This window comes from Macrobrachium nipponense, chromosome 10 (assembly GCF_015104395.2).
Source record: "Macrobrachium nipponense isolate FS-2020 chromosome 10, ASM1510439v2, whole genome shotgun sequence".
NCBI classification, from domain to species: Eukaryota; Metazoa; Arthropoda; class Malacostraca; order Decapoda; family Palaemonidae; genus Macrobrachium; species Macrobrachium nipponense.
Genome location: NC_087204.1, coordinates 73,377,033 through 73,395,530, shown reverse-complemented (window position 1 = coordinate 73,395,530; position 18,498 = coordinate 73,377,033). Strand labels below are relative to the sequence as shown.

General features: G+C 46.4%; 1 protein-coding gene across 1 annotated transcript; it reads left to right on the top strand.

The window, feature by feature from the left end:
- Positions 1–7,988: 7,988 nt before the first annotated feature.
- On the top strand, positions 7,989–18,498 carry LOC135224172 (arylamine N-acetyltransferase 2-like; the record flags this gene model as incomplete). Its single annotated transcript, XM_064263042.1, is given in 6 exon segments — positions 7,989–8,140; positions 9,777–9,948; positions 15,788–15,950; positions 17,548–17,608; positions 17,892–18,075; positions 18,427–18,498. Coding segments are annotated over 5 exon segments (624 nt in total), but the record flags the coding sequence as incomplete, so codon positions are not given.

The following is an 18,498-nucleotide window of genomic DNA, read 5'->3' as shown; positions in this document are numbered from 1 at the left end:
TCCCCAACGTGGGATCCTACAGAGAAATCTCTGTAGGATCCTTCCCCTTCCCTCGTAGCCGTAAGGAGAGAGGGAATGGGGGAGGAATTGGATACTCGCTCGCCTTCCCAGTGGAACTAGCAGTTGGAGAAGAGTAGGAGCAGCCATCGCCTTGCGGCGATGGCCTCTCAGAGTCTGGGAAAACGTATCGTCAGAGAAAACGTTTTCCCGAGGAGGGTTACGAAACTCTCACTGTAGGTAAGGGTCTGCCGCCACTGTGAACGTCGTCTGGGTGGGCTGATCGACACCTGACAGGAGAGAGCCGATACCGTCCTCCGATCATTCAGTCCTCGTCGAGGTCGAAACCTCTCAGGAGGACGAAGGAGTATTTAAATACGGTGTCCGAAGACACGTAGAAACGCCGCTGTCGCAGTTAGAGGGATGGTGGAAGTAGCTGATCGACCGGCCAGAACTGAGAGAGCCTTTCTTGTCCGGAGACGAAAGACTCTGGTTCAAGACAGAATCGGTAAGCTCCGATCGCGGCATACCCACCGTCGGTTTGGGTTCCCTCTCGGGCCCCAAAACGACTCGAGCAGAGACATGGGCTCTGCTGGTGGGAGCGGCGATCCTTCCCCCGGTCGTTGTGCTGACGAAATCAGTGCAATAACCTGGGTAAAGTTACTCTGAATCTCGGAAGTTACAGCGTCTTGAGGAGTAGGACCGTCCAGTCCCTCCAACAAGAGCAGCTCCCAGGACCCTCCTCCTTCAGAAGAAGGACCAGCAACAGATCCCTGACGGTTGCCTCCAATCACTTGCGCGTACGTCCTGGTTGGTCCTAAGACCAACCTGGCACGTGCGGCGTCGTGACGGGATCATGAGCGGCGCATCTCTCACGATCACTCCTATATACCTAACTCTCCGGCGTATGCCGAGGAAGTTGAAGGTATCGGAGAGAGACAGAACTGACGCTACCCCCTCTCCCCCTGACGGTCGCCTCCAATCACTTGCGCGTACGTCTGGTTGGTCCTAAGACCATACGTGGCACGTGCGGCGTCGTGACGGGATCGTGAGCGGCGCACCTCTCACGATCACTCCTAGCTACCTCGCTCTTCCGGTGTAGCCCGAGGAAGTTGAAGGTAGTGGAGAGACAGACCTGACGCTCCCCCCCCACCCCCGCTCGCTGCAGGACCAGCGTACGTGGGGGGCTGCAGCCGATCACCAACCCGCGGTGGGGATCGATCTGCAGGCCTGGCCGTGCCGCTCACCTGTGGCGAGCGGCTCGACTGAGCACGTCGACCCCGGTCCCGTGCGTCAGACGAGCTGCTGCTGGTCACCGTATCCGCCCGTCCCTCCCTGTTGGAGCGGCGGTCAGGTGACCTGCAGAGCTCGCTTTCGCCGTGAGACCGGTGAGCGTCCTCGCGGCACGTCAAACCGCTGGTACCAGCCGAGGCTGGTACCGTCGGTCGAGGGGACCTGGGGGGCCTCTTCCCAGCCTCAACCCGTGGCCGGTCAGAGACCGTCACGTCCACCCGAGGTACCGGCTGGTCGCTGCGAGAGCGGCCGCTGGCCTGGCGAGAGTCACCTGAGCGGCTCTCGACAGTCTTCTGCTCCGTGCCTCGGTCATGACGCTGAGCGAACTCAGGCGTCTTAACTTTGGCTGCACGGTCACCCGAAGGAGATCGTACACTCGGAACTTCTCGCGGACGAGAAAACCGAAGCCGGTACCTGGCTTAGCCGCAGAGCTGCCAAGACCAGGCGAGGGTGTACCAGCGGTAGCCAGCACACCCTTGGTCCCCGTCTTCTTCTTCTTCTCAGAAGGGGAGACGGGCCCCGTTCCCGAAGGAACAGGAGGACCAGCAGAAGAACCCCCCCGTCACACCGGAATGTGACGAGCCCTTCGAAGTTCCCGAAGGAGTCTTCTTAGGGGGAAACAAAACCCGGTTACCAGCTGGTCGCTGCGAGAGCGGCCGCTGGCCTGGCGAGAGTCACCTGAGCGGTTCTCGCCAGCCTTCTGCTCCGTGCCGTGGTCTTGGCGCCGAGCGAACTCTGGCGCCGAAACTTTGGCTGCACGGTCTCCCGAGGGAGAGCGTACACTCGGGATCTCCCGCGAACGAGAGACCGAGCCGGAACCTGGCGTAGCGGCATCGCCGCTAGCACCAGGCGAGGAAGTACCAGAGCTAACCGATACTCCTCTGGTCCCCGTCTATCTCTTCCTTACGGAAGGGGAGACGGGCCCCGCTCCGAAGGAGCAGGAGGACCAGCAGAAGGACCCCCCGTCCCACCGAGGTGGGACGGGCCCTTAGAAGTTCCCGAAGGAGACTTCTTAGGGGGGAGGCAGCCTTCTTCTTCTTCGGCTTATGGGCCTTAGAAAGTCGAAGGGGAAGAGGCAGCAACAGACGAAGATGACACCTTCCTCTTCTTCGTCAGCTCACGCAGGACAGTCGTCAGGTCCTCCATCCAGGCCGGAGTCGGGCCTATTGCCGAAGCAACACGGCCCGACTGCACCTGTCCGGAAGGACCTGGGACTGGGGAAGACACACCATGGGCAGGACCAGCATGGACAGGCGCGAGGAACCAGGAGCGACAGGAACAGCAACCAGCTCAGGAGCGGCAGGAACAGCGCAGCGGTAAAACACAGAAGGGACAGCCAAGCCAGTAGCGGGAACCACATCAGCGACAGGTACGGCAGGCCCAGCCATCGCCTCGTAGAATCATCGGCAGGCCAGAGCGTGGTACTGGCGGCCGGTCCAGGGCGAGCTGCTGGAACAGCGGAAGTCTGGGGCAGGCAACACGAAGAAAACACAGGCAGCGGCGGCATACCCCTCCTCGGTACGGCGGCGACCGCCCTAGAAGCGGCAGACGGCGTCACCGACACAGCATGGGGTGTAGACCAGCGGGGGGAAGCAGCATAAGCGGCCGTGAAGGTTGTAGTGGAGACCAACTCCAAGGTCACCGCCCCAGACCTCGCTAGACTCTGCAGCAGATCGTGGATGCTAGGCACGCCCTGCAGCCGCAGTGGTCCATACCTGTCCAAGGTCGTTCTCCCACGGCTGAGCACCTGCCGGTAGCACAGACAGATTAGTAAGAGGGGTTCCCTCACGCACGGGGGGGGGGAGACATGCCCCCACCGAACCGAACGGAAGGAAGACCCCAAAAACAAAATACGAGGAAGCTGAGCGGGGGGAGGGGGCAGGAAAGAAGACGAAGAATCGGATACCAAGGGAGTCGCGGGAGAGCTTTCCGACGACTTCCTGGCAGACCTTCACTTCCCCTACCCCCGCACAGCAGTGAAAAGTAATATGAAAATGAAACAGAATACTGCACTTGCGATTCACTTCATAGAACTTAAAGAGGGAAAAATCAATTCACGGTAAGAGCGGAAACTTGATCCATAATAATATGATGCTATTCATAAATATATATGAAAATGAACAATACTGCACTTGCTATTTTCACTTTCACAGCAATAAATCGTAAGGATTAATTCCCGGGTAAGAGCGGAATTTGATCCAAAATTAAATTTGATGCAATTAATAAATGAAAATGAAAAGAAAACTGCATTGCGAATCCACTTTCATTGCATTCTATTCATACAAAATAAGAGGCTCTTGCCGAGCGCAATCAAGCTCTCGGCAACGAACGCACAGGGCAAAAATATAATGAAAAAGAGTACTTACATCTTTCAATTACACACTTTCGCCCAAAATACATGACTCGGCGTGAGTGCGCCAGCCCTCGGCACCGAGACATAATTCAAGGGTTCAAATTCATGAAAAGAGCGGAAATCGCCGTCTCTACGGCGATAGCTCCATGTTGATTCATAATTAAGTAATGGAAAATGAAAACAGTGTACTTACAGTTTCATTTTCAAGTCAAACCAAACCATTAGTAGAAAAACACAAATAAAAACAAAGCATACGACGATGAAGCGGGCAGAGAGCGATGACGAAACACGTCTTCACACCCGCGGACCGAAAGCAAAAGTGATTCTTCACCTCTCGGAGCGACGCGGGCGCGCGCCGCATCGGACAAGCAGTTAACTACCGTTTCTCCCCTTGTTCGAAGCTTACCGACCGTCCCAGCTGCCGCTAGTTACCTTCCATATTGTTAAAGGACCGAGGGTTTGTATTACGTTATCGAACAATTTCCTCCTTTTTCTTTAACGACTTTCTGGTCATTGCAAATTTCGGCCCCATAATTCTTATGGTGCAAAAAACAGACAAGAGGCCCATGGACCCGGAAAACGAGTTGCGTCAACACTACGGCGATAATCCAGCAGTAAAACATCTTCATATATCCAAAAAGTAAATAATAAAGATATATATGCGCATTACGATTATAACAATTACATGTATAGCTGATAACAATCTGCACGAATAACTGGTAAAAACTGTTCTGCAATGACAGTTGAGTATAGCAATTATTTACAATAGGTACGAAAGTCAAGATGTCGTGACGTTCATAATACAGAACTTGAAAGAACGTTCTAATTCAGAAAAATAATTACTTAAATTTGAGTCAGAGTCGAGTTACTTTTTCAATAACGAATATTTTCAAATTAATCATCATAAATATGTAAAATATTGATGTTTTACTACTTATTTAAAAATTAGCCAAGAGCACGCTTCTCGTCATCTTCTACCCCAACAGCTGTTTACGCCTGGCTTGTTGTTGATGAGAAATCGTGTTTCGATTGTTGTGATAAAAGTGCTCCGGTCGTGTGGGCTACAAGTGGTGTTGCGGATTTATCACAGAAATGGTTAGTTTATTGACACAAGCTACTCCGTAAACATCGAGATGGCGTCAATCTTCTAAATACCTCGAGTTGTAAGTAAAAATGTTGAACGCGTTTTGGTGAGGTTTCCACTACGTTTGAGACCGTTTTCAGTACCCTCTGTTTAAATCTGTTTAAATCTTAAAATTTGGCCTTAATTTCTAACTTTGGGGAAAATACTTACTTCGAAAGGAGAGTAGAGGTCTTTAGCTCCGTTTCTCACCAACAACAAGTCGCGACTGATGCCCATCTCGGGCAGTGTCAGGACGCCATTATAATGCTACTTTTTTCGGAGGGTGGCTTGCATTGATGGTAGCTGGCCTGCGTGGCCTGCTGTGATGATCTACCCTAGTAGCCTACTGATAATCAGCCTACCTAGGTAGGTACTACTAATTTTTTTTTTATTTTTTTTTTATCTGTCCAACCGCCTGTGGTATTTTCGCATGGTAACACTGCGTCCCGGGCTTTAAATACTAATTAAGCCATATGTGAGTTTTAGCTAGGTAAATAGGAAAAGGATATTTGGGTGTACATTTGTAACTGAAAAGTGTTTTAGTAGCCTATTTTACTGTATGGGAATTACGCCGTTAATATTCGAAATAGAATATTATTTAAAGGCCGGGACGCAGTGTTACCATGCGCAAACACCACGGGCGGATGGACAGATGGAAAAAAACAGAGTACCTAGGAATAGGTGTAACATAGGCCTAGGCCTAAGACGGATTTCTTTGACCTACAGCTCGGTAACTCCAGACATTGCCGAGGCCAGATATTTTATCAACGTCTACCAACAATTTATATGTCATATGTAAATGCAAGCAGCTACAGATCGGAAAATGACGTACCTTCAGAGCGACGTTACTTGGTGGTCTCTCCATTTTCACAGATAAATTTTACGTCACCCGCCTTATGCTCAATCAAACACAATACTTGAATCCACGGCACAGAATTTGCTCATTTATTGATAATGAAATGTTCTTGTAATGCTTATCGCGTATTGCGAAGTCACAATTACCTTTGTTTCGTCACTCTGCGACAAAATTCCGTAGGTTACATTTACATGATCTTTAAATGGACAGATGGAATTTCATCTGCCCAAATTATATCTTCAAATAAGTTAAGGTAAAACAAATATTACGAAAGTAAAAGGTACCGGTTGCTTTGTGTATATATTCCACTCTACACGCAATGCAGAAGCTTGTATCGCTTTCTATGTCATAGAATATAAACTTTGTTTTACATATCAATACTGAAAAAGGAATAAAGCATAAACGGACGATTTTATACGAAAATAACTGTGTGCATAATATGTCACATAATGGTAAAATAATTACACATGAAGAAATCTTGCAACCACTATTGCAGTGCTAAACATAGAATGGAAGCAAATTGTGACATAGAATGTTTGGTTAAAGAATTTTGCAAAAACAAAATATATTCATGATATGCACGTGAAAACAAAGTCTACAAGATTAGTGCACGGATTAAACAAAAAATACTGGACAAGGTTATGATATTTAGCTACATGTATTTTCAGTAGTGTGGAGAGCACAGCGGATACTGAAATTGGTGATAACAGAAAAAAAAAAAGTCTGATCTTTCATCGGTAGTGGAGACGACTCGTTCTTGAAAAAGAAGAAAATGTAAAATACTGTAATAAAGAAAGCGAGAGAGTGAGATAGGGGCGGGTGAGAATGAATGAAACCTTATCACAAATTAACGTACCACTGTTTGTAATAAATGATACAATTAAGACGAAATAATTTAGAATGGTGTCAGGATCTAATTATAAACTCAGACCGTGCAAGAGTGCCGATAGAGAGAATGATAGAACTATGAACTTCAAAAATCAACCCGACGAATGTCCAAATATGGGAAGACCTGAAAGATGGAAGGACTTGAAAAAAAAAAAAAACGAATGGAATAATAAGTGAAAGTTGGTCCTGGGGAAATATTTGGCGAAAAGGGACAAAGCAATGAAGTACATTTTGGGAGGATGATGCACAAGCAGGGAGAATTGAATCTATCCTACATGTGCAGCAAGAGCCAGGAGAACTACTGATGACACATGATGTGCATGACGAAAAGTCGACAGAGTTGATAAGAAAGCGTCATATCAAAACAATAACAATGCATGAGTGATTTTGAACATGATAATAATAATCTCTCACTAAAACGAAGAAATAACTATTGGGCCTTCTAAAGCTATCTGACAACTTTATGTCGCCAATCTCCTCTGCCAACAGGACTCCATCATTGCTTTTCTTTTGTTATTTATACCTCAATTCCCACTTTTTGGAATACACTGTTGATTCTTTAATCTTTTTCTGACTCGTATTATATATATAAATCTCCCGATCGTGAAGCGAGTCTATCGCTTTCTTTAGTATGGAACCCCCAATCATTATTTTTCTTCTTATTTTCCATTCTGCACTTCGGGCTTGGGCTACTCTATCTGGGTTGCCAGTCGCACTACCTTCTGCAATAAATCAATTTAAAAACATCAGTACCAAAATACTGTATAAAACGTAATACCAAAATACTGTATACAGTATGGGTTTAAGGAAACTCTTACTGTCTGTAATTGTATACATACAATTGAGGATGATCTTCAGATAAGGAACAGCCCTCCTGGATTAACCCATCTACTGGATTAACTAAGAAGGTCTATGGGGTAACAATTAATACCTTGGCTCTAATGAGATCTGGGAGGGGGGAGGGGAGAGTGGCTGGGTCTGATTTAGGTCTATTTCCTAAAAATTTCATTGTCCTTCTGCTGACCTTAAAAGTGAATCATGGTCCCAAAGTGATAGAGGGCTTGGAGATAACCTTAACCAGAAAGATTCCAGAACAGAGAGGTTAACAACCTCTGGAGCCATTTTCCTTTAATATATATACATACATACACACACACACACACACACACACACACACACACACATATATATATATATATATATATATATATATATATATATATATATATATATATATATATACACACACATACACACACACACACACACACACACACACATATATATATATATATATATTATATATATATATATATATATATATATATATATGTGTGTGTGTGTGTGTGTGTGTGTGTGTGTGTGTGTGTGATGTGTGTGTGTGTGTGTGTGTGTGTGACTGCGCGCTAATTTTGAAAATAGAGAAAATGCCACATAGACTAATAATTGGCAACCTTTTGCCACTGACCGAGAAGGCTGACTTAATAAAAAGCTTCCGGGTAAGTAGAGCCGGTACCGAGTCCGAGACTCCGAGAACGAGTTCTCAGTTCACGCTTAAAGCCATGGCCACACGCGTCTGAATAGTGCTTCTCCTCTTAAGTTAAATACATACCAACTGTAATCTTCACAGGTAGCATATTTTTCGCACATACTTTATTTTTAGTTATTCTTAGCATTAACGGATCGATTTTTTTCAAGTATTTTCTGTAGGTGAGTGAGGCCGTCCTTGCATTATAGCGTTAAAATAAATACTTTAATGTTATATTGTGTGTCAATATGCTTTTAGCACTGCTTATATGAATGTAAATGAGAACTGCCAGTTGGGTTTTTATGACAAAGGCAGAAACGTCTCTGTGTGTGCTCAGCCTGTAATTACGATGAGTCTCGAACAACCTCAGTGGCAGAATACAGCCAGAGAAGACAGTCTAAACCAAGGTCTACACATCCGACTCGCCAGGGTATCTCGAAAATTAAGTCTACCACGTAGCTATACACTAGCTTTACTCGAGTTGCAGTGAGCAAACCGACTTCGGGAACACTCAGTTTCCTAGGGTACTGATAATCCCTTACTCTTATCATAAGCATAACTACGAACATTCAAGATAAAGATCTGAACATTGATGAGGCAGAAGTGCAGGATAGAAGTAAATGGAAACGGCTCATCCGAAACGGCGACTCCATAAAATGGGAACCAGCTGGGAAGAAGAAGATTTGAGCATTATTTAGGCGCTTTATGCAAACTGTGGAAACCTAATAAACAGTTATCATTCCGTTTTTCTTATGTTGTGACGGGTAATTTTACTGGCAAATGCAACTTTTAAATGAAGTTGAAATCATTTCAGAAACTCATGGAGGATACCGTATTTCCAAATGGATGAATCCATATAAAACATTTATGAGCTCGAATATTAAACTGGCTTCACAAAAGCGAAGGTTAAAAACAAAATTCACTGAAAATAGCACGCACTGTAACCTGTCTCTGGAGAGTGATTATAGACAACTATACATACAAACACTATTATTATTATTATTATTATTATTATTATTATTATTATTATTATTATTATTATTATTATTATTATTATTATTATTATTATTATTGAATATGTGTGTAATGTACTCTCAGGTAGAAGGAATACGGGCAATTTTACCGTAAAGATATTTCAATCGGCGTTATTACAAATTTTTCTCTCCAATTTTACCATCACGACAATAAATTATATCATTTACACAAGTAAAGTAACCATTAAATTTTTAAAAAATTCGTTGCACTTTAACATTCTTCATAAAGTATTCTGATTTCCAAAGAATATTGAAAGATACTCAGACGCCATTAGTGGAAGTTTTCATTTTGTTTTAATGCGATGTCGAACAAACACGTCTTCTGGCACTTGTTGGTACTTTTTCGCCAAAGTTTTCACTGACTAGACGACGTCTGTTGCAAAATCAGAGGCTGCGAACGTTCGTGAATATGTGTCATTACCTGAGTACAAATGGGTACAAAAACGTTCTTGCGTGAGGCACCATTAATATATTCAACTAAATGATAATTGCCAATCTTCAACTGATAAACAAATGCTTCTGTGCAGAGAAAAAAAAAATAGACGGTTGAACTTTGCAGGTACAATATACTAGTTGACAATTGATCATAATGAAACCTCTCGATCTATAGGGAACCTATCCTTCGAATTAAAAGAAAATGGAACTATTGCATTTCTGCAGACAATAGATAGTTCTAACTTAATATGGTAAAACGGATTTTGCAGGTACAACATACCTGAAGACTGAGAAATAATGGATACCTTACTAGAATACAACGCTGCCCTGAAATTTTTGGAGAGGATTGGAATCGCGGATGCAAAGGAGCTCATAAGAAACGATCCCTTGTCGTTCCTGACAACTCTTATCGGAAGGTACCAAGAGCACCTTCCCTTTCAGGTAAGAGGAAAGATTGATTGTTTTGCGTTTAGGTTTCAAACGATGGGAAGCTGTTGTTAAGGATTACTATAGAATTCACTAAATGTTTCTTGTTTTCACTACGTTTTCTCTTAACTAATACTTTATCGATTATTTCCACTCCACTGAACAAAGCATTTTTTACACATTTTGGTATTTTTGTCCAAGTCATTTCCAGGAGCGAAAAAGTGTATAACCTTGACCCCGACTGCGAGGAAAGGAGTCACACCGTGTTGGTTTTTAGACGCTTTGCTCACCTCTCTGCCCGCCTCTCGTAGTATGCTTTGTTTTCTTCACTGCGTGAAGTCTTTTCTCTTTTCTTTTTACTGTGTGTGTGTGCAAGGCTATACGTAAGTATGTGTCTGTTTTGTATATTCATACAGTGTTTATGTGATTTACCATGGAACCCCGAGAGCCGGAGAGACCCCCTCGCCCGCCACCCCCCCCCCCATCAGCCCAGATTGTGCCCTGGTGTGGAGGGCCGTAAGTGTGGGGCCTTTCGGTCCCCTGTAGAGGTTGATCCTCATTTACTTTGTACTCGGTGTCAAGGGCGAGAATGCTCTCGCACCCAGCCATGTGATGTATGTGTTGTTTGGTCGGAGGAGCAGTGGGAGCGCTATGGGGGGAGGAAGAAGCCGTGTAAGCTGGCCAAGGAGTCATCGGAGGGTTCTCCCGTTACTCCTTTGGTTACGGACACGTCTTCTTCTTTACTCCCTCCATCGCAGCTCCTTCCCCTTCGGGGGGTGGGTATCTCGCTCCTTCTCCTCTCTCGATCAGTCGAGGTTGGAGGATGGGTCTAGGTACCCCGATCTTCAGTTGTAATTGGGATTGTCTATTCGCTTGGGGTGAGATCTGTCCCCCCCGGGCGAGGAGAGACCCCCCCTCTGTTTCCTTCCTCAGACTGTGCAGGGGCTGCTTAGATCGTATGCGCAAGTGGCAGGAGTAGACCATGAGGGGTCTGTTGCGGTTCTTCCTCTGGAAGGAGGAGGATCTCGGGAGGCGTCCTTGCTGAAGGGGCTTGACGTTACGTCTCCGCAGGGTGCAGTCACTCCTGAGATCCAGAGGTAGTTCGCCGAGGTTATTGTGCTGATCTGTCAGCACAACGACCTTGGGGAAGGATCGCCGCTGCCACCTTCCGAGCCTACATCGGGTTTGGAGTCGTACTGAGGACCCAAAAAGGAACCAAGGACGACGGTGGGCTTGCCGCGATCAGCCTTGGCCAACAGTGTGCTTGCCGCAATCAGCCTTGGCCAACAGTGTGCTTAGCCAAGTGGATGCTCTTGTCTCTGGACAGGAGGGTTCGCTTCGGTCCGGCAGGTCGACCAAGCTTTTACCTGCCATCAGAAGACCCTCTGCCGCCCAAACAGGTTAACCCAGAATTAGCTAGGCTAACTCCGGGGGTGTCTCTGCAGCAGCTCCTGCTCGCAGCAAGAGGCACTTGCTTTGGAATCTACTGCCATGGCAGCATTCCAAGCAGTCTCATGGCTAGACCTGTGGTCCCTCACGGTGTCTAAAGCCACACCCTCCTCGAGAAACATCACTCCTGAAGGGGACCCGGCTTTCGTGAGGCTGTGCCAGTCTGGAGGTAGGACCATCTCCTACCTGCCCCACCAGACAGCTAACCTGTGGGCCAACCTGGTTCTGAGGCGTAGGGGCACTGTCCTCATGCGAGTGACCTGGGCGAGAGGTGGCCTTGGGTCTTTGCAACGGACTGGTGCAGAGTTCCTCCTCCCTCTTCCCCAGATAGATGGTGGATGCTGCAGTGGAACAATGGTGCACTGACAAGAGTGATTGTTTAGTCCACCAGGCAGTCTCGAAGGTGGCTGGGCAACCTCAGACGACTGCTGCTAAGCCCAAGAGTTTAACTAGCGCTTCCTCTGCGGCTAAGACGATCGCTTTGTCGAAGCCATGAGGAAAGACTGCCTTCAACTTCTTCGGTAAGGAGTGACCGTAACCAGCCCTTCTCCCAGGCCTCCTTCTCTCGAGGAGGAACTGGGAAGAAGTCGAAGAGAGGATGGAAACGCTAGGGACAGCATTCCTCCTCACCTGCTGCTGGAAGGGGGAGGGGGGTGCCTGGCGAGCCATTGAGCAATATGGCAGCGCTTCGGAGCGGAGACCTGGATAGTGAACGTCCTTCGGGAGGGATATTTACTACCCTTCGAGTCTCGGCCACCCCTCACCTCTAACCTGGCCCATCAGCAGATATATGTCCCTGGTTCGGCCAAGGACATGGCGCTTCGGCAGGAAGTAGAAGCCATGCTGAGCAAACGTGCTGTGATCATATGAGATCAGTCGCCAGGCTTCTACAGTCGACTTTTCCTGGTGGAAAGGTCTTTGGGGGGCTGGCGCCCGATGATAGATCTCTCTCCCTTGAACCGATTCATTCGCCAGACTCGGTTCACGATGGAAACAGCACGATCAGTGCTCAATTCTATCAGGGAGAACAACTTCATGCTTTCTGTGGATCTGAAGGACGTGTATTTCCAGATACCCATCCATCAATCCTCCAGGAAGTACCTTCGCTTCATCCTCGATGGGACGGTGTACCAATTCAGGGCACTTTGTTTCGGTCTCTCAACCGCCCCACAGGTGTTCACGTGAGTGTTCACGCTGGTGTCGGCTTGGGCCCACTCGGTAGGGATATGTCTTCTGAGGTATCTCAACGATTGGTTAGTCCTGGCAAGCTCCCGCTCACAGTTGCTACAGGACAGATATCAACTCCTCAAATTCTGCCGTGATCTGGGGATCGTAGTGAATTACGAGAAGTCAGATCTCGAGCCCAAGCAGAGAATGAAGTACCTGGGCATGCTGATCAACACGGTAGCTGGGCGAGTCTTCCCCGCAGATTCGCTGATCAGCAGGTTCAGGGAGGCAGCAGGACAGTTCCTGTCCCTACAGGAGCAGCCAGCTCAGCAGTGGCAGGTTGTGATCGGTCACCTGTCGTCTCTCGAGAAGCTAGTCCCTCACTGGCGTCTTCACCTGCAGTCTCTTCAGTGGAGACTAAAGGAGTGTTGGTCACACGCAAGAGACCCACCTTTCTTCCCCGTGTCCCTCATGGAGGTGAGGCAGGACTTAGCCTGGTGGCTGGACGACGGGAACCTCGTAAGAGGAGTGCCTTTTTGCACTCCCCCCCCCCAGAGATGTTGCTGTTCTCAGACGCATCGAGACCGAGCGATGGGGCGCACACTTTGAGGAGTTGCTGGCTGCGGCTGTGTGGAACCATCACATCAACGTCCTGGAGCTCAAGAGTTCCATCATCTGGTGGGACACTCAATGGTATTGGCTTGATGAGCGGACAACCACCCATAGATAGTAGCATACGTCAACAAACAGGGGGGCCTAGTGTCGCTCCCGTTGCAACAGTTGACGTTGTAGGTGCACGAGTGGGCTGTGGCACACTCAGTAGAGCTGTCAGCCCACTACATTCCAGGCAAGAGGAATGTGGTAGCCGACAAGCTCAGCCGTTGGGATCAGGTGATAGGAATCGACTGGTCCCTTCACCCAGACATGGTGGAAAGGCTATTCAACCTGTGGGGGCGTCCAGTCGTAGATCTGTTCACCACCCGGCACAACAGAAAACTCCAGGTTTTCTACTCGGTTGTGCCGGACCCATGGGCAGCTGCAGAGGACGCTCTTCAACACCTGTGGGACAATCTCTTCGGGTATGCCTTTCCCCCGTTCTGTCTGATTCGCAAGGTGATCGGCAGGGTGCAGATCACCCCGAATCTTCAGATGATCCTGGTGGCACCCAAATGGCCTCAAGCCGTTTGGTACCCGGACCTGCTGGCTCTGCTCGCTGAAGCACCGAGAGAGATTCCCCCTTGGCACAACCTCCTGTGTCAGCCACACGTAGAACTCTACCACCGGTCGGTCGAGTCTGTGTCTTCACGGCTGTCTGTTATCCACCATTTCTTGTGAGTGAGAGGCTTTTCTCACAGCGCAGCAACAGAGATGGCTGGTTACCTCAGACAGTCCTCTGCAGCTGTATACCAGGGAAAGTGGTCTTTCTTCTGTGGTTGGTATCGTGGATGGGGTCTCTCTCCTCTCAGAGCCACTATTCAGCAGGTAGCGGATTTCCTCGTGTTCCTTCGCCGAGAGAAGCTCCTCTCCGTCTCCGCAGTTAAAGGATACAGAGCTGCCCTAGTCCTTAAACTGTGAGGAGTGGATATCTCCTCCTCCTTATGAAGAACTTCGAGAGATCTTGCCCACCCAGGGAACTCAGGCCCCCGGGGTGGAATGTGACTCTCGTCCTTAGGAGTTTGACTCTAAGACCCTTCGAGCCACTCCGAGAGTCGTCAGACAGGGATCTGACCCTCAAGACCCTCTTCCTGCTGGCCCTGGCATCGGCGAAGAGAGTAGGGGAACTTCATGGTCTTTCCTTCGACATCAAGCATTCCAGGGGATGGGGATCTGTGACGCTCGATTTCGTCCCGAACTTCGTAGCGAAGACTCAGAATCCTTTGGTCCCTGACGACCAGTTCGAGTCTTTCATGATCCCCTCCCTGGAGGACTTCACTGATAATGATGCGGATGAGATGCTGCTTTGTCCTGTGAGGGTGCTACGGTGCTATCTGAAGAGAACTCGACACCTCAGGCCTGAGTGTCGATGTCTCTTCGTTAGCACCGGGGTTACCAAGAAAGAAGTTTCCAAGAACACTCTTTCTTTCTGGCTGCGTGAGGTGATTAGAAGGGCGTACGATACGGATGGTAGTGACGACACCCGTACCCTTCGTCCGAGAGCTCACGAAGTCAGAGGTATTGATCCAACCCTTGCATTCCGCAAAAACTTCTCCCTGGCGCAGGTTCTGAAGGCAGGGGTTTGGGCCAACCAGACCACCTTCACCTCTTTCTACCTTTGGGATATTACCCACAGGTCCTTGGACACCTTTTCCTTGGGACCCATGGTGGCTGCTTAACAAGTTGTGTAGTCTACCCAGCATCTGAGCGGACAGAACAGCACTGCATCCTTGTGTGACTGCATGAATGGACGAGTGAAAGAGAGTGTGACTGGCTTTTCTTCCTCCTTCGTTCTTCCTCCTCTACCTGTGGGCAGAGGGCCGCGGTCGTCACTACGCTGAACAAGAAGCAGATGCAGGTAAGCTACACGACTGAGCTCCATCCTACCCCTTTCAGTAGGGATAGGAGTAATTATCCACCACTCCCCAACAAGGGGAGGGGGGAGTGGATGCCAACAAGAGACAAACCCCTGACTTTATTTTGGCTCTTGAAGTAGGAACTAGTTCTTGTGTTTTTGCTATTTATAAGAGGTACGCTTGCCTCCCTCATAAATTTGGTCCAGAAGTCTGACCACTGATCCTGCGGTGCACACCCCGATCAGCTGGGGAGAGGCTAGGATCCCTCCCTCTGCTCTTACGACCAGGGAGGGAACCAAGGTAGGACGAACACCAGTCTGTTCATAAGACTCAGATTCCACCCACCAATAAGTGAGTCTTCCTATTGCTAAAGGACCGAGGGTTTGTATACTTATCGGAACAAATAATAATTTGTCTAAAATTGTATTTTTCGTAACTATACAAACTTAAGGTCCTTTACACGTAGTCCCACCTCATGCCACCCCTCACTCTGCGTTTCCTGGGCCTAAAGCAAAGTGACTCCTCTCCTCGCAGTCAGGCTGACCGCCAACTGCCGGACAAGTAGTTAACTACCGAACCCCCCTTGTTTGAAGCTTACGACCGGTTCAGCTGCCTCTAAGTACCTTCCTATTGTTAAAGGACCTCAGGTTTGTATAGTTAGGAAAAATACAATTTTCAACAAATTGTTATTTTACTGCTAAATATGTCACTTTCTTCCCTCATGACAGTGCTTGAATATTCTGGCCAAGACACAGGCAGAAAAGCATGTACCAACACTGGAGGAGGTTGTGGAGGCCGGTCTCAGCCTAGAAGGTGGACTTTGCCTCACACTAAACACCTTCATGTGCATCCTCCTTCGTACGTTGGGATTCAAAGCGGATGTCCTCGATGGTATCTATAGCGTAATTCATGTTTTTTTTTTTTCTATGAACACTGTTTGTACTTCATTCACGCGTTCCCCAGCTGTTTTCTTCTTCTTCTTCTTCTTCTTTCATGACATTGTGTTTGAATGTTTTTGCTGCGGGTGAGAGTGCTTGTGGGCGCCAATTTTTATTTTGGTCTTTGCCTTGTTTCGATCGTCCATATTTTAGGTGTTCGTTAATCATGTTCTCTCTCTCTCTCTCTCTCAAAAAAAAGGCGTCAATTCAACATTCTTCCCAAGGCTCTAAGAAAACTCTCTCTCTCTCTCTCTCTCTCAAAAAAAAAAGCGTCATTTAAACTTTCTTCCCAAGGCTCTGAGAAAACTCTCTCTCTCCAACTAAAAAGCCTCATTTAAACATCGTTCCCAAGGCTCTGAAAAACGTATCTCTCTCTCTAACTAACCAAAAAGCCTCATTTAAACATTCTTCCCAAGGCTCTAAGAAAACTTATCTCTCTCTCGCACGTGTGTGTTGAACTACTGGTGGCAAGGGCGCCAACTCAAGAAATCGAACAAAAATTATCAGTATGGCGTAAGAGCTCGACATTTTTAAAAGTATTTTTATCATATCGAAGTTTAATCTTAATTTGTTTATGAACAGATACGCGCACTTTTTAGATAAACATCTCTGGATTCCCAAGTTTCTTTATAGAGCAGTGGTTCTCAACCTGGGGGCCATGGTGGGCTGTTGCAAGTTGTATATCTCTAAATAATATCAGCCTTCCCGCTGATGTGTGATAAAACGTGCAGAGGTTAATCGAACTTTTTCCCAACCAATTTCAAATTTGCTATTGTCCGCTAGTCTTGTAGTCTAGTGATGTAAGCATGTCACAGAAATCTATCAAATATAGGATGTTTACGACTGTAAACTTCGTAATAAAGCAAGGTTGTTATCTTCACCAACATTTTATTATTTTTTTTCTTTTTACCTTTATGGCGGGGTGGGATCTGGGAAGAAATGAAGGGGGGGAATGGGGTGAAAAAAAGTTGAGAACCACTGAATATAGAGGTGTGAGGTCTCGCTCAGATACTCATTCAAAAGTAATTTGTTAATAAAACAAAGTCCGATGATTTGGTTGCTTTAAAATCTAAATTCTTATTGATTTATTCATCAATGGAAGAATACACATCGCATTGTCACCATCTCTTGAGATCTACTTTTAAATCAGAGTTTAAACATTTCTGTGGAAGTAACACGTTGATAATAATCAGTTTTTCGAATGAATCGTCAACTAAAGAACTGTGAATGCAAGTTCCTAGGCAATTTATAGATTGAAACTGCAAGGGTAAAACCAATAAACTATAGACTGCATAGCAACTTCAACGTAATAATAATAATAATAATAATTATTATTATTATTATTATTATTCAAAAATACATAGATAAATATTATGATTTATTCTCAAATTCTAATCGGCACTACTTTTGTTCAAATCTTATATTTAATCAAATTTCACTGAAATCCACCAAATATTCGACAAACAATCAAATAACCATACTAATGCCATATTTTAGATAATTATAAAAGATAGTAACATTGCTAATTACACAGAAAAAAATCCTTCCAGGGTCCTACAGCACTCACGGCGATACACACTCCCACGTTGTTGTCCTTCTCAAAGATTTACGGTAAGCAATTCTTAGTGTTTTATTGTGTGTGTGTAGTATGTGTGAGAGAGAGAGACTTTTGTCTTGTAAGATACTTTCAAAACCTTCTGAGTATGAATTTTGAAAATAGTCAAGATGGATTTACCTTTATAACGAGCATTCAACGAACCCCTGCCTATACAAAGGCGTAATCTTGCTCAGTAAGTTTAGAGAGAGAGAGGAGGTGATAATAAAACTGCTGCTTTGCATATCTCGAACAAATCACGGCTAACATCCAAACTTGCTTTCTCTTGCCATGCTCAAGAGGTAACGATGACAACTTCATCGTCGACGTGGGAAGTGGTTACCCGTTCGAAGACCCGATACAGCTGAGCGACATGCCCTGTACTCGGTGTTGTGCAGGACAAGAGTACAGATATGAACAGCACGGAGACAGCATTTGGCGATTGCATCGACCTAGAGATGACTTGGCCACCGAAGGAGAAGTTGTAGGTGCACCAGATTTGGAGATTTGACTCCATCTCTTTCTCATTTACATTCTATTTTTATTCGCCAGTTTTAAACAATCACGGTTATTCTTCTTTTTCTTCTCTGACAATCAGGTGTTAGTCCTCTAATATGTCGTCTTCATAATATCCAATAGACTGCAAATTTCGTCTTCATATCTTTGAAATGATTTAAAACTATAGATCAGAATCAATTGACACTTAAATGACAGTGATCTGTGTTATGTTATATTCTGGATTAGAGATGACTTGAGAGTACTTACGCCTTTAGTTATCTCGCATAGTCCTACTGATCATTAACCTCTATATAACAGTCCTTTTCTCTCTCAACAGCCTATCATGCACGGAGAATGGCGCAAGATGTTCCACTGCGGCCTAGTTCCAGTGACCTTCGAATATTTTCAG